The sequence below is a fragment of the Balaenoptera acutorostrata genome, chromosome 7, assembly GCF_949987535.1.
Source record: "Balaenoptera acutorostrata chromosome 7, mBalAcu1.1, whole genome shotgun sequence".
In the NCBI taxonomy this organism is placed as follows: domain Eukaryota; kingdom Metazoa; phylum Chordata; class Mammalia; order Artiodactyla; family Balaenopteridae; genus Balaenoptera; species Balaenoptera acutorostrata.
In genome coordinates, this window is record NC_080070.1 from 103,349,084 (window position 1) to 103,362,548 (window position 13,465).

The 13,465-nt window shown below is 41.8% G+C and overlaps 1 protein-coding gene across 2 annotated transcripts in view; it reads right to left on the reverse strand.

The window, feature by feature from the left end:
- The window catches only part of AMPH (amphiphysin), a 176,187-nt gene that overhangs the window by 15,585 nt on the left and 147,137 nt on the right, over positions 1-13,465 (reverse strand). For both annotated transcript variants that reach the window (XM_057550577.1, XM_057550576.1), the window contains one exon: positions 10,096-10,221. In XM_057550577.1, the coding sequence (XP_057406560.1) occupies positions 10,096-10,221 (126 nt within the window). The remainder of the gene's footprint in view (positions 1-10,095; positions 10,222-13,465) is intronic.

Consider the following 13,465-nt stretch of genomic DNA (forward strand, 5'->3'; position numbering starts at 1 on the left):
GCAGATTATAAATAAATTTTTTTTTTGAGATTTGTAGATTATAAATAAAATTTTTAAGTTGAGATTTTTTTTTTTTTTTTTTATTGTTTTTATTTTTGGCTGTGTTGGGTCTTCGTTTCTGTGCGAGGGCTTTCTCTAGTTGCGGGAAGCGGGGGCCACTCTTCATCGCGGTGCGCGGGCCTCTCACTATCGCGGCCTCTCTTGTTGCGGAGCACAGGCTCCAGACGCGCAGGCTCAGTAGTTGTGGCTCACGGGCCCAGGTGCTCCGCGGCATGTGGGATCTTCCCAGACCAGGGCTCGAACCCGTGTCCCCTGCATTGGCAGGCGGATTCTCAACCACTGCGCCACCAGGGAAGCCCAAGTTGAGATTTTTTTAAGTTGAGATTTGTAGATTATAAATAAAATTTTTATTTGTAGACATGATGTATCCGGGCACCTAAGCAAACATGTTATAAAATCCCTCTTACTTGATACAAATTATATAATTGAAAGCTATCAAGAAGAGATTGGTTGAATAGAATTTCTCCCCATTATTTTTGTCAATAGTCCTGTAAGTTCCATTGTTTAGAAAGATATGTACAGAATGGGAAAGTGGAAAAGAAGATGAATCCATCTCCTGGTGTTATCCAGTGCACTGCAGAGTTACAACTGAAAACACTTAGAAACTGCGCACTTGGGCAGTCCTAGCTATGTTCTCAAGTTAGAGATTGATATGAGTCCACAGCTGGAAGGACCGGAGGCCTCATCTAACCCAGAGTTCTCATTTTACAAGCGAGGAAATATGATGGAGTGGGAGTAGTCCTAGAGATGGAGCTGGAAACGTGGGTTTTAGTTCTGACTCTCCCACTAACAACCATTGGAGCTGGAGTGATCCCTGGGTCCCTCTGGGAAGTAATGAAGGGAGGTGAATCTCACAGTGTGAATCCTGGCTCCAGGCCATCCGGGCCTTTTCCTGCCCAGCCCTTGTTCTGGATCCAACTTGAGCTCTTGACTTGTCTGAAGATCCAAGCATTTGTCTGAAAACACAGGATTCTCTTCAGGATCCATTTTAAAGAGAAGCTTAAGAGGCAGCTAGAGAAGAGAAGGTTCCTATACTAAGACACAGTCTGGTGGACGGTACTCCTCCTCACATCAACTACACTTAAAACACGGCAGGTCATGATTCCCCTTCAGCAAGACTGTAGCGTGAGCTCTCCCACGGAACACCATGCCTCCAATGCTGTTCCCTTCAAAGGTTGCCCCTGGTATTACAAACTGCATTTGATAATCTATACGTTTCCTTTCTAATAAAGGGATTTAGTGGGTTTTTCTCCCCCTGACCTTCAGCTCAATCATCTTTTTCAATCTACTCTCCTAGTATCGCCTGCGGTCCCATCATCAGCCTTTAGCAGCCTGGTCCCAGCGCAACTCGGCTGCCGGCAGCAGGGTTGCCATGGCAACATCTGTCCAATTTAGCTCCATACTTCCTTTAAAAATTAAGATCTCCTGCTGAAATGCCGAAGTTAAGGAATTTTGGGGTTAATTTGGTTTAAGGTCATAGCAGAATATCCAATAATGATACACATTAAATTGTTAAAGTTTTAATTAGAGATTCATTTACAAAGTGTATGGGAGAAATGCGCAGGAAAGGTGGATTTGTCTTTACAAGCAAAGGTAAATATTGTGCGTTGCACACTCTCAGAGATTGGGACGTGAGCAAGTATTAGTTTCAGAAGCAGCCACAAAACACAGCTGCAATGGCGGCTGCAAAGAACTTGTTAAAGAGGCTCTCTAGAAAATGCCTTTACTGCACGATAAACATTTCACCCCGCCTGGCTATGGCATCTTTGAGCATTTGCTGCCGCTGTGCAAACTGCCTTCTAGCGAGTGGGCTCAGGCTGGGGTTAGCAGTAGGCAGAGGCAGGCCTGCCAGACACACCCAGGAACTAAACCAAAACATGGAGATCTGCAAATCACCGAAATGTCATCATGCTCTGCTGGCAAAACTCCCAACCCTGACCCTGCCAAGAACCACAGGCATGTCCCTGGGCAACCTGTGACTCAGCCAGATGGCAGTCGGAGACCTGAATCTTGAGGAAAGGTAGGCAGCTGACTGTCACATGTGGAAGACCCGACTGCCTACCCTCTGATATGACAGCCTTTGACTAGTCCCTGGACTTGGTAAGTAAAACACTCCGTGCTGATCTGTCACCCCATTTGCCTAGCAAATAGAAGCTGGAAAATAAGACATGATTCAAGGGCGCTCTCATTACGAAGGATTTGGAAATCCTTAACTGCTTAATGGAGTAAGTTGTAGATTTTTGAGAGCAGGAAGAGAACATACTGTGTGTCAAACACAACTTGTAAAGGAGAGATGAGAAAACTGGTAGAGAACGGGAAAATGATTTCCCCAAGGCCACCTCACTGGTTAGCCATGGAGCCAAGAGTCTCCAGACTCTTGATTCAGGGATCTTTCCAATACATCCCCTTAGATCCCTGCTTTGCAGCCAAAGTGGAGGATTAGGATACCCACTGTCTCTGAGAAGCTCAAGGTTGGGCTCTACAAGCATTTCTATTTCTTTTTGACCCTTCAGCTCCACATTAGGAATATGCACCAAGTCGAAGCATTGGTTGGAGAAAGTCCTGGTGTCAGCGTAGAGGGATTTCAGCCCAGTTGTGACCCTGTTGGCTTTAGATTGGTCTGTAAATGTACTTTTATAAAACCTGCTCTTTTGAAAAATATAGCATCTGGAGTAGTTATGAGATGAATACCTATGGACTAAAATGTCAGGATTTGCATTTCATGTCATCACTTTCTGGGTGTGTGATCTTGGTTTAAACCACATAAACTCTCTGTGTCTCACTTTCCTTAATCTGCAAAATGTGGTAATGATACCTAAAGAATGCTTCCTTCACAGGACTGCTGTGAGATAATGTATGTCAAATATTAGCACACAATACAGTCCTGTTGACTGCGCCTTAACTCGCTTGGTGTTTCAGTCATAGTGCCTTTCACTGCAGGCCAAACACAGTAATTCTCAAAGGCAGCACTTGGGTTGGTTGAGACTCAATATTGGCAACATTGAGACTCAATTTGCCAGAGAAAAGGAAGGGATCTCTGATCCAAAATCAAGCACTTTTTCCTGATCACACTTATGGTTCCCGCTCATGTCCACTAATGAGGAGAGGTCCATGGAAAGGACCTTCTACCCTGGAGGTGCTGAGAGGATGAACAGAACAAGAAAGGGCAAGAACAGGTGCAGAACTATAAGACACACTGGCCTGGATGTTCAGTTCCGTATCATCCATGGACCAAATAAACCTTGATGCTGGGACCCACGGAGTGAGAGACCTGAGCCCGTAGACACATCTCCAAGGCTCTGCCAAGTTGAAATCCTGTTTGGGGTAAGACTAGGATTGATGGGGGGTTGGGGGTGGGTTCATCAGCCCAATTGGGTCTGGTCTTACCCAACTGGGCTGATGGCCAGGAATGGTATCAACGTGGGCTTATGCATTGAGCTCAGTAAATACTGAGAGAGAATAAGGGAGTTTTTATCCTGAAGTTAATTACAACCAAAGCCACGTTAAAAACAGCAAGTTCAAGCACTAGATTTAGTCTGTGCCAAAAAGTATACACCAAGCCGGACACAAAAGGTCACATATTGTATGATTCTATGTATATGAAATATCCAAGGTAGATAAATCCATAGAGACAGAAAGCAGATTGGCAGTTCCCAGGGGCTGGAGGGGGGGACCATGGGTACGGGGTTTCAACCTGGGGAGATGAAAATGTTTCAGAACGAGATAGAGGTGGTGGTTGTACATTAGGAATGTACAAAAGCCACCGAATTTTTCACTTTAAATCGATTAATTTCATGTTATGTGAATTGCACCTCAATAAGAAAAAAAAGCACATGCCAAAAGTAACACTTAAAAAATCACTAGGCAACCATCATCGACAAATGGCTCCTCGAAAGTGGAAGAACAATCTGAAACCTCACGATCATGTTCACATGTAATTATAACACTGAGGAAATAATAACATTCCACAATCCTCACATGGGTCTGTGCAAGAAGGGGCTTTGGAATATGAGACCCCAGAAAGCAGGGAAGATGGTTTGTGTGTGCTGCTTAACAGCTGGCAGGTGGTTAATGAATACTTACTATCAGCCACATATGGAAACAACCACGGCCCCATTTTCCAGAGATGGAAACTGACAAGCCCAGGTCAACCTGCTCTGTGAGGTGTGAGGCGTGGGGAGTTGTCCACCATCTTGTGACCTTCATCTTAGCCCTGGCTAACTCCATCTCTTCCCCGTGATGTGCTGCAGTGGCAGAGAGAAAGAAAGGTCTTGGCCCGGCCACTTGGGTCAACTTTGAATACATCTCTGGAGCTCATCTGCCTGTGTGCTCCTTCTATCACCCCCTGAAGGAGGCTGCATGCCTCTGAATGCCCACATCTTCCTGGCAGTGAAGGTTGGAACATTCCCTATCAATGGACCCAATATGAAGGTCCCTAGAAGAGAAAAAGTCTTCTCAGAAAAGGCAAAGAATTTTGATGGGATGCAGCTTCTTTAGGAACCAAGAGGAAATTTGCGCTGATGGGGACCTAAACAAGATCAAGTCCCTTAATATCAACGTGCAACAAAAGGAAAAGGGGTGCTGTCATCTTCCACATCTGTGGCCAGCTCCTTTCCAGAGTACAGCTTTCACCTACATCTGCTTATCTTGGAGGAAACCACTTATCATGAAGATGATGACAGTAATGATATTATCCAACTCTCACTGCTGGAGGAACATCTACGTGCCAGATGCTAAACTAGGGACATGGATTATTTCCAAGCCCTTGCCAGAAACTTTGAAGGTAATTATCATTAATCCCATTTTACTACATTTGTGGCAACTGGGGCTCAGATGTCACAAGGCCACTGTGCAGCATAATGAGAAAGGTGGCCCTGCTTTTGATCACAATAAGCAGCTTCCTTTTCCTAAATATAAAAATTCAATTATCTGAATGGAAACCGAAAGAAAGAAAATGACCATGTAATATCGGTATTTTAATAGCTTTGGCTGTAGTCTCTTTCAGGATCAGTAGATCATAGTGTCAGTCAGTCAACAAATCAATGACTCAGAATTTACTGGGCATGTATTATTCACCCAGTTCTGTGCTGGGTGCCACGGAACACAAAAGTAACAGCTATTTGTTTGGCCTGCAGCGCACTGAGAATGTAATTAGCTGCTAATGGGAATGCAGTCAAACTCAGAGAAAATAACCATTCCTATGATTTTTTTTCTGAGAAAGGTAAGAAAGGTACATCTATCTCCAAGATATGCATAGCTGCCTGTCTATCTATCTATTGCCATAAATATCCATATCCATATATAATTATATACATTATAATTTAAAGCATGCTTCAGAGTGAGCACTTTGCGTTTGGACATAATTCTACGATAATGAAGGGCAGACAAGGAATTGCTGGCTTCCCCTGTTCCTCAGTGTCTTCCTCTGACAGATCCGAGCTCACATCTAGAGGCACAGTGGAAGCCTGAGCTCCCACGTTCACGCTGCACAAGGAGAAAACTCAAATGCTGTTGCCCACACACACGCCCATCACAGAAGGATGCCCGGACCACTGTGTAATGTCTGCCTCACCCAGCGCCAGGCTGTGTGAACCAGGACGGCAGGAGCCGTATCTACTGCCTGCATCACCGTATCCCCCAGACCCAGAACAGAGCCTGACATCTAGAGAGGACTCAGCTATATCTACCAGCTGAATGAAGGAGGAAACCAGCACATGCATTCTACACACACAGATAGAAATATTCCTGGACAGATTAAGTTCACAGACCATAGCGTATATCTCTATCTATGTATCTATCTATCATGTATCTGTTTACCTATCTATCTACCTATCTATCTATCATCTATCAATCATCTATCTGTTTACCTATTATCTGTCATCTATCTATCTAGTCTATCTATCTATATCCGTTTACCTATCAGTTATCTATCATCTATCATCATCTATCATCTGTCTGTTTACCTATCAGCTGTCATCTATCTATGTATCTATGTATCTATCATCTATCTAATCTATCTAATCTATCTAATCTATCTATATCTATCTGTTTACCTATCAGTTATCTATCATCTATCTATCTATCTATCATCATCTATCATCTGTCTGTTTACCTATCAGCTATCATCTATCTATCTATGTATCTATCATCAATCTATCTATAGTTGTTGGTTTAAATTGGTCCTGACAAGTCAACTTAAGTTTGGTGAAATGTTCAAAAAACGAAACACAACAAAACCAAAAGTAGTTCCTCAAATAATGGGTCAGTGTTTCACCTTCCAGGATTCTAAAATTATTCTAAAAATTCTAAAATTCTAAAAATATCTACCTCGATCTTTTCCCCATTTATTTGTTTTGGAAACAATGTTAACCCTAAATTTAATTACACTGTATTACTTCTTTAAAAATAATATGGACAAAAGACATTGGTCCACTTCACATCATTGGAGCAAAATATAGGAGCAGACAGAAATTTAGAGAAAGTTAGAAGGGATTCTCTGCAAGAAAATAAATGTAGGTAGAAATCATCTTTATCTGTTTTTGAACCTAATTCTCTGATATATTTCTAAACAAATATTGATTTTTTTTTCCTAAAGAAAATTTACAGTACTTATATAACACGGAAATGTCTGGAGAAGAGGTAGCAAGTGTTGGTTTTTAAAGTGTATCCTGCAGATATACTGGTAAAATTTGGTGCTGTAGGGAAAAACTAAAAACAGTATTAGCTAGGTGGGGAGTGAGACAACAAACAAAAATATAATAATTAAACTTTTCTTGGGAGCCCGAGGTTTCTTTGTGAACCGCTGCTCAAATTTCCTGTTTTCGAAATTACATTTGCCTCTTTTTTTTTTTTTTTAACAAAACCACCACAAATTTCACCTCATACGAAATGCATTCTGTCAAGACTGGAAATAATAACCGTGTGGTGACATTTCGGCAGCAAAAATGATGACCTCAAAAGGTCACGTCAACCCCATCGTGACTGATGACAGCTACAGCCAGCCTGCTAATTAATGCTAGGGACACGGTGTGGATTTTCATCTCTTTACAACTAAATATCACACATCTAGCAACAGAAGAGAGCTTTCTTTAGAAAAAATAACCCTAATATTATCTCAATTATGACCAGAAAAAAGAAGCTATAAACCTATGTTAAGAGAACAAAAACACATTTTATCTGAGATTATTTTCTTAAGTAGAAGGGCGGACTTGGGGGGAGAACTGACTTTATCCAAGTGTGTCCATTTTAAAACATGAAAAGTAGCCACTTTTGATGAGTATTAGGCAAATCAAACTGCTGTAAGCTGCCCTCTCTTACTATTATTTTTTAGTCCATTTGAGGGTGGAGAAATCAACTGCTTGAACTTTTTCTTCTTAGACAGGATGACTCACATGGTCAGCTCAGGACCTGCTGTTCTTAATCACCTCTGCATCTCAGCAGGTGCCTGAATCCTTCATAAGATTCTCCAAACTGCCTTGCATTTCACAAGGAATCTAAATTTTCTATTCTCTAAAGTTCACATAACCTTAAGGAGACAAGCATTTTCACAATGAAGAATTCTTCCAGGGACTTCCCTGGTGGTCCAGTGGTTAAGAATCTGCCTTCCAACGCAGGGGATGCGGGTTTGATCCCTGGTCAGGGACCTAAGATCCCACATGCGGTGGGGCAACTACTGAGCCCGTGTGCTCTGGAGCCCGTGCACCACAGCTAGAGAGAAGCCCACGTGCCGCAACGAAGATCCCACGTGCCACAACTAAGACCCGACGCAGCCAAATGAATATTTTTTTTTTAAAAGAATTCTTCCAAACATCTTCTTACCCAACATGAGGGAAGCCTGTTCTAGTAATGGTTGATGCTTATACCGTACAGTTTGCTAAATATTTTTAACACCACCCTTGATTTAAAAGATTATAAATCTTTATATATGTAGTAGGTACGACACAATAGGTACTTGATAATTGGTAGCTACTCAGATTCTTCATTGGAAAACCAATGAACTTAGACTTTGAGAAAACAAAACCTACTTATATAAGTTTGTTAAAGTAAGGATGGGTATGAGAGGTTATGTGGTCATGGCCATTGGAGGATCAATATTCGAGCCTGTATTTAACACATGAGCTTGTCTATTTCACATCTCCACCCTACTGTCAAACCCAGAATACCCTTGCTCAAAACCATGGGCATTAATGTCATTAAGCCTTACACTGAATAGTCTGGGGCACTGAATCAACTGGGTTTAAAAACACTGGTATACACTACTATATATAAAATAGATAACTGCTATATAGCATAGGTAACTCTACTCAGTACTCTGCAATGACGTATATGGGAACAGAATCTAAAAAAGAGTGGATACATGTGTATGTATAACTGATTCACTTTGCTGTACAGCAGAAAGTAACACAACATTGTAAATCAACTATACTCCAATAAAAATTAATTTTAAAAAAAGTACTGGTAAAGATGGAGTCTGTGCTGCTATTCAAAATAGAAATTTGATGACAACTTTTCAGAACTGAAGCCACTTCTAGATCAATATCTGAACCTAATCAATATCTTTCTAACTCCCCAGCATGGTCCATATTCTTTTTAAAATCAATTTTCTTCTTAATTAAAACAGTATTCGAAGATTCAATTGTCTCTTTCCCTTCCTTTGTTATTTAAATCATCCTAAGTTGGGTGGAGAGACCTGACACCAAATGAAAATGCTCCATCTGCACTGAGTTACTAAGATCACCGGTGAATCTGGGAATGAGAGTTAAGAAGAAAACTCCCGGACACTGGAGCACGAAGCCTCAGCACTTCCCAGTCTACAATCTGTGCAAACAGCCTTTTTAGGAGGCACTCAATCTAGCAGAACACAGTCTTGTTTTCCTTACAAAACTTGGTCCAACTGTGTACCTTTACATGGAAAATATGATCATTTTTCTTGAGTAATTCTTCATTTGTATTTTGCATCACTATCTTGCCCTATTATTTATTTTTTCTACTCTATTAATAAATAATAAGTTTGACAGATGGCCTACCCTTTTCCCAGTAAAACAACCTAGGACACCGACAGCAAAAATATAGCTTTTATTTCTCTAGTTATCTCACCTAGGCAATGTTATTTTGGGAATAGGAAGATTGGTCTCCCTCTTTGTACAGATTCTGGGAAGGTTGTAGGGTACCCTGATTGAAATTCTTGGGAGATATTTTAACTGCATTTCATAAATAAACTATTGTTCACTCTCCCTGGGAAACTTTGGTAAACTTCCCTGGTAAATTTTCCTTGGTATCATTCTACACTTTCACGTGTGTTAACTTATCCAATTCAATAGGGTGCATATAGAGCCCATCCCAGTTTTCGATGTGGTGTGGTGTGTGGCTGAAATGAGCAGGTTAGAGAAGGGTTCCAGGCAGACAAATGAGTCTCCACTCTTGCACAAAATACATCCCCAAGCTCTCTTGTGCTGTAACAGCCAGCACCAGACTTGACTTTGAGCAAATGGCTGTTCCCAAAGAAGTCCTTATAGATTCAAGGATTTCTAATATAGGATTTCAGTCCCTCCTGGGGCCTTCACCAACCTACAAAACTAATATGGTAAGAAATCATCGTGTAGACACAACCAACAAGGTGATTACCCTTCTGTGTATCATCTGCAGGTTAGTCCCTAATGGAAGGCCCATCTCTAGCCATCACAGGTGGGGCAGAGCATTAACAAGTCTGGTTATTTGTGAGTTATTACAACCTATTGACCATGAATGGGAGAGTATCAGAAAGAATCAAGGCACCCTGTTTTGAGACCCAAGCCTGTGGCTATACGACAGCGTAAGAGCAGGTCTCTGGATATCTTCCTTAAAAAAAAAAACAGTAAGAGCATGCAGTTTCCCTGTCAAAGGAATGAAGGCCATTTGAACCTGGGGAGCCATGACAGATACGGAGGTGATCTGGTCCAAGTGAAGCATGAATGAGAAGGGAGAAATGGGATGATGAGATGAGCACAGCTAATGGCAGGGGAGGCGGGGGGAGGGTGGAAGGGAGGTGGCGCTCACCGCTGCCCCCTCCACTGGCTCCTCAGCCTGGGTGTCAAGTCCAAGGTCCAGCCCAGCAGCAGGTGGTACGGCAGCGGGGGGCTCCTCTGCTTTCGGCTCTGTGGGCGGAGCCTGTTCAGGTTCAGCCTTTGATGGTTTGAGGATTAGAGGAAAAAGATTCAACAAGTGAATAGATAACATGACGGAATACTGGAAAATTACGATTTTCTTCGTCATCCTACAGGCAATTCGCTTCATTAAATCTGTGCTGGAAAAAAACCTCACATTAGGCATGATGGGTCTTTACACAACTGAAAAGTCTAGGAATAAACTCTTATTAAGCTTCACATTACCATCACCAAGCACTGTTACATCCGTTGAAGTTGGGCAAAAAGACTTAGCATTTTGGCTACTCATTTTACTTACTTTCAACATTTTGAGTATTCACTTCCTTAGGACATCTATAAGAGATCCTGAAACGGTACTTTCCACTACTGAGCAGAGAGAGGAGAGATCCTAGGAGCTCCCACCTTTGGAAATTGGAAGGAGTAGGAAAGAGCTCACGGAAACACAATTCTGGGACCTCCCCACTCTGTTGATATGCAATGCACCAAAAAATTGAGGGGCCATCCCAATACTCAGATCAAAATGCATTAACGTGCATGAAAAGGTCACTATGAAGTTACTGCGCAACTGCCCCGGCTGGGAGAAGCAGATCCAACCACCACAGTCGTAGATACTTTGCTGCCTGACATTTTGTTCGTTCCCTTATTCCACTTTTCCCTCCAACAAAATCCTTAGCCATCAGTTGTTTTTTTTTTTTCATGTAATAAACTAATTCTTTAGGGAACCACAGGCAGTATTCTCTGTGGTACCAATTAGACTATTCTACTTGTGTGGATAAGAGTGAGGTCTTTTCTTCCCACTGTGACCTCTACCCACAGACACCCTCCTGATTCCAATTATATGTTGAATCAAGCCTCTGGCATCTCTTACCTCCAGGCTTTTTGAGTTTTAAAATTAGCAGGATTAAATGACAACAGGCTATGAAAAACAGCACAGCCAATGCATGTTACCATGGCTACTGAAATTGTTTCCTCTCTTTTGATTTATAGATTAATGTAAGCACACTATTTAGCATGACTGTTTCACTAAATGGATGGCCACTGTAGGGCACTTTAAGATCCTTTTCTATTAGGGCATTTAAACCATAAGAAAGTTTAAAAGTGTTTTCCTAGAGGAGTACAGAGTCTCCAATAAATACTTCCTTTGGAGGAATCAGTACTTTCCGTCAGACATTCGCCATAAGCAATCAAAAGCCATCTCTAGTTCTCCCATATGTCCACTGAAGCTGGTGCACATGACAAGTTGCATGGGGAAGTGATGGAGAAGTTATGCTGAGATTATAAAAAATAAATAATGATAGCCTGCTGTTGGATAAATATGCAAAATATTTGTCTTGTGCCCTCCACCAAATCCTCCACTGTGAAACATGCCAAGGTCACACCACCCTTGTCTTGAAAGGGCTTAATAAAATGAAAGGACACTTAGGGAGATAAACGTACAGAGGTTTGATATTTTTATGGGCTTTTATAACCTTTAAAGGGTGATCTGACACAAGTTTTAAGAAAGAATGAGATAAAATTCACTCTAATCTACTCTCAGGAGTCCTTTATGGGGAAAGATTTCACTTGTATTGTTCGAAAGGAATTATCTTCATAATGGACTGAGTTTTCCTAGCAGCAAAGAGCTACTGTAAGCTCTCAGAGTATGATCTAACCATTTTGGAAGTCGAGGTGATTTGCTATGAGAGAATGGTATCAGATGACCTACACAACAAGGATAGGAAGGGTAATTTGACGAAGAGCAAGAAACCCATAGGCAGATGGCTGTCCCCCTGTGAGCTGAGTCTGCAATGGAGGATGAGGGGTCGAGAGAAGTTTCAAAACGTGTATCAAATAAATATATCTGTGCACATTAAGAAAAAACCCAAAACACCAAACACAGAGGTAACTTAAAATGAAAACATATTTGCATCAGAGGCTGGGTTTCTTGGAAGTCCGAGGAAATTCTGAAGTTTTACATACGGTGAGAATAACTAGGGTGATTTCATGAGTAAGTCCAATGGCGTCTCCTTGCTGAGGTCAGATAATGACTCAATGGAAGCAAAGTATGAAGGCGAGGAGAGACGGGTTATGTCCTACGAGTCACAACATGTTTCTCTATTTATAATATCACACCGAATATTATAATATAGCATTTCACACCTAACAACTTAAATTCTAGGGGGACAAATAGAACTCACTGAATGATGAGTAAGGCTGAAGCATGACAGCATGCTTGTACATAAAATCAGCTACTCAACTTTGGAAATAGAAACCACTTTCCTAATCCTTCTAAGATAATGTAAAATTGAAAATGTTTTGTCAAGATAGAAAGAAAAACAAAGGTAAATTGTGAACAACATCTTGTAGAAAGATCTCAAAGTAGTCCTGTAGGAATTGTGCCCTGTTTCAACCACTTTTTTTTCTATAAGAAGCCTCCCTTGACAAACGTTGCAAATGGGTTGGTACCATGCCATATCCATCTGGGAGCACCGGTAAGGACTTGCTATTGTTTGCTAGAGTAGAGACCACTATACATTCAGAGGAGAGGTATACTCTATATTTATTACTGACAGCAGGATGCCACCATGGTTTAACTCTGAGACTCAGAAATGGAATTCTTGTTTTAGAACAAAACGAGTAGTGTAACTTTGGTGCACACTTTCTGGCATCCTCTGTGATAAGCTAGAAAGAAGGTCAATGCAGAGGAAGAAGAGATGGGTTGGGAGAGTGGAGTTAAGGGTCTAGTCACATTCCAATATGGCGACTACCTTATGATCCTGCTTCTCCAAACTGGGGAGAGCTAATTTAGTGAGAACTTCAAAGGGCCATGGAGGCAACCCTGAGCCCAGGGCAGGGTTTGCAGATTCAAAAGGGTTTAAACTTGTACACAATGGATGTCCCGTGGGGCCATAAGATGCAGACTGGGGAGATGTGCAGTTGACTACCAACTGCAACCTCCACCTTGCTCAGACCAGTCAATGAACCCATGTTGGGACACTGCCCTGCTCCCGGGAAGATCCCATATAATCACAGCTCAGTGGGAGAGGGTCACTGTGATTCCTAGTTCCCCACAGGGCAGCACCAACAATATCTGCAATGCTGGGAATGATGAAGCTAAGTTCCCCAATGGGGAGAAGGTGCAAGAAGTCTGCTTCAGAGAACACATATAAAGAGAAGGGGAGGGCAGGCAATGGAAGCTCCTAGAACCAGCTGTAGGGGGTAGGGAGATGTTCAGAGAAACTTAAAAACCACTGGATTCTATGCCAGGAATTTGCAACAGTAAT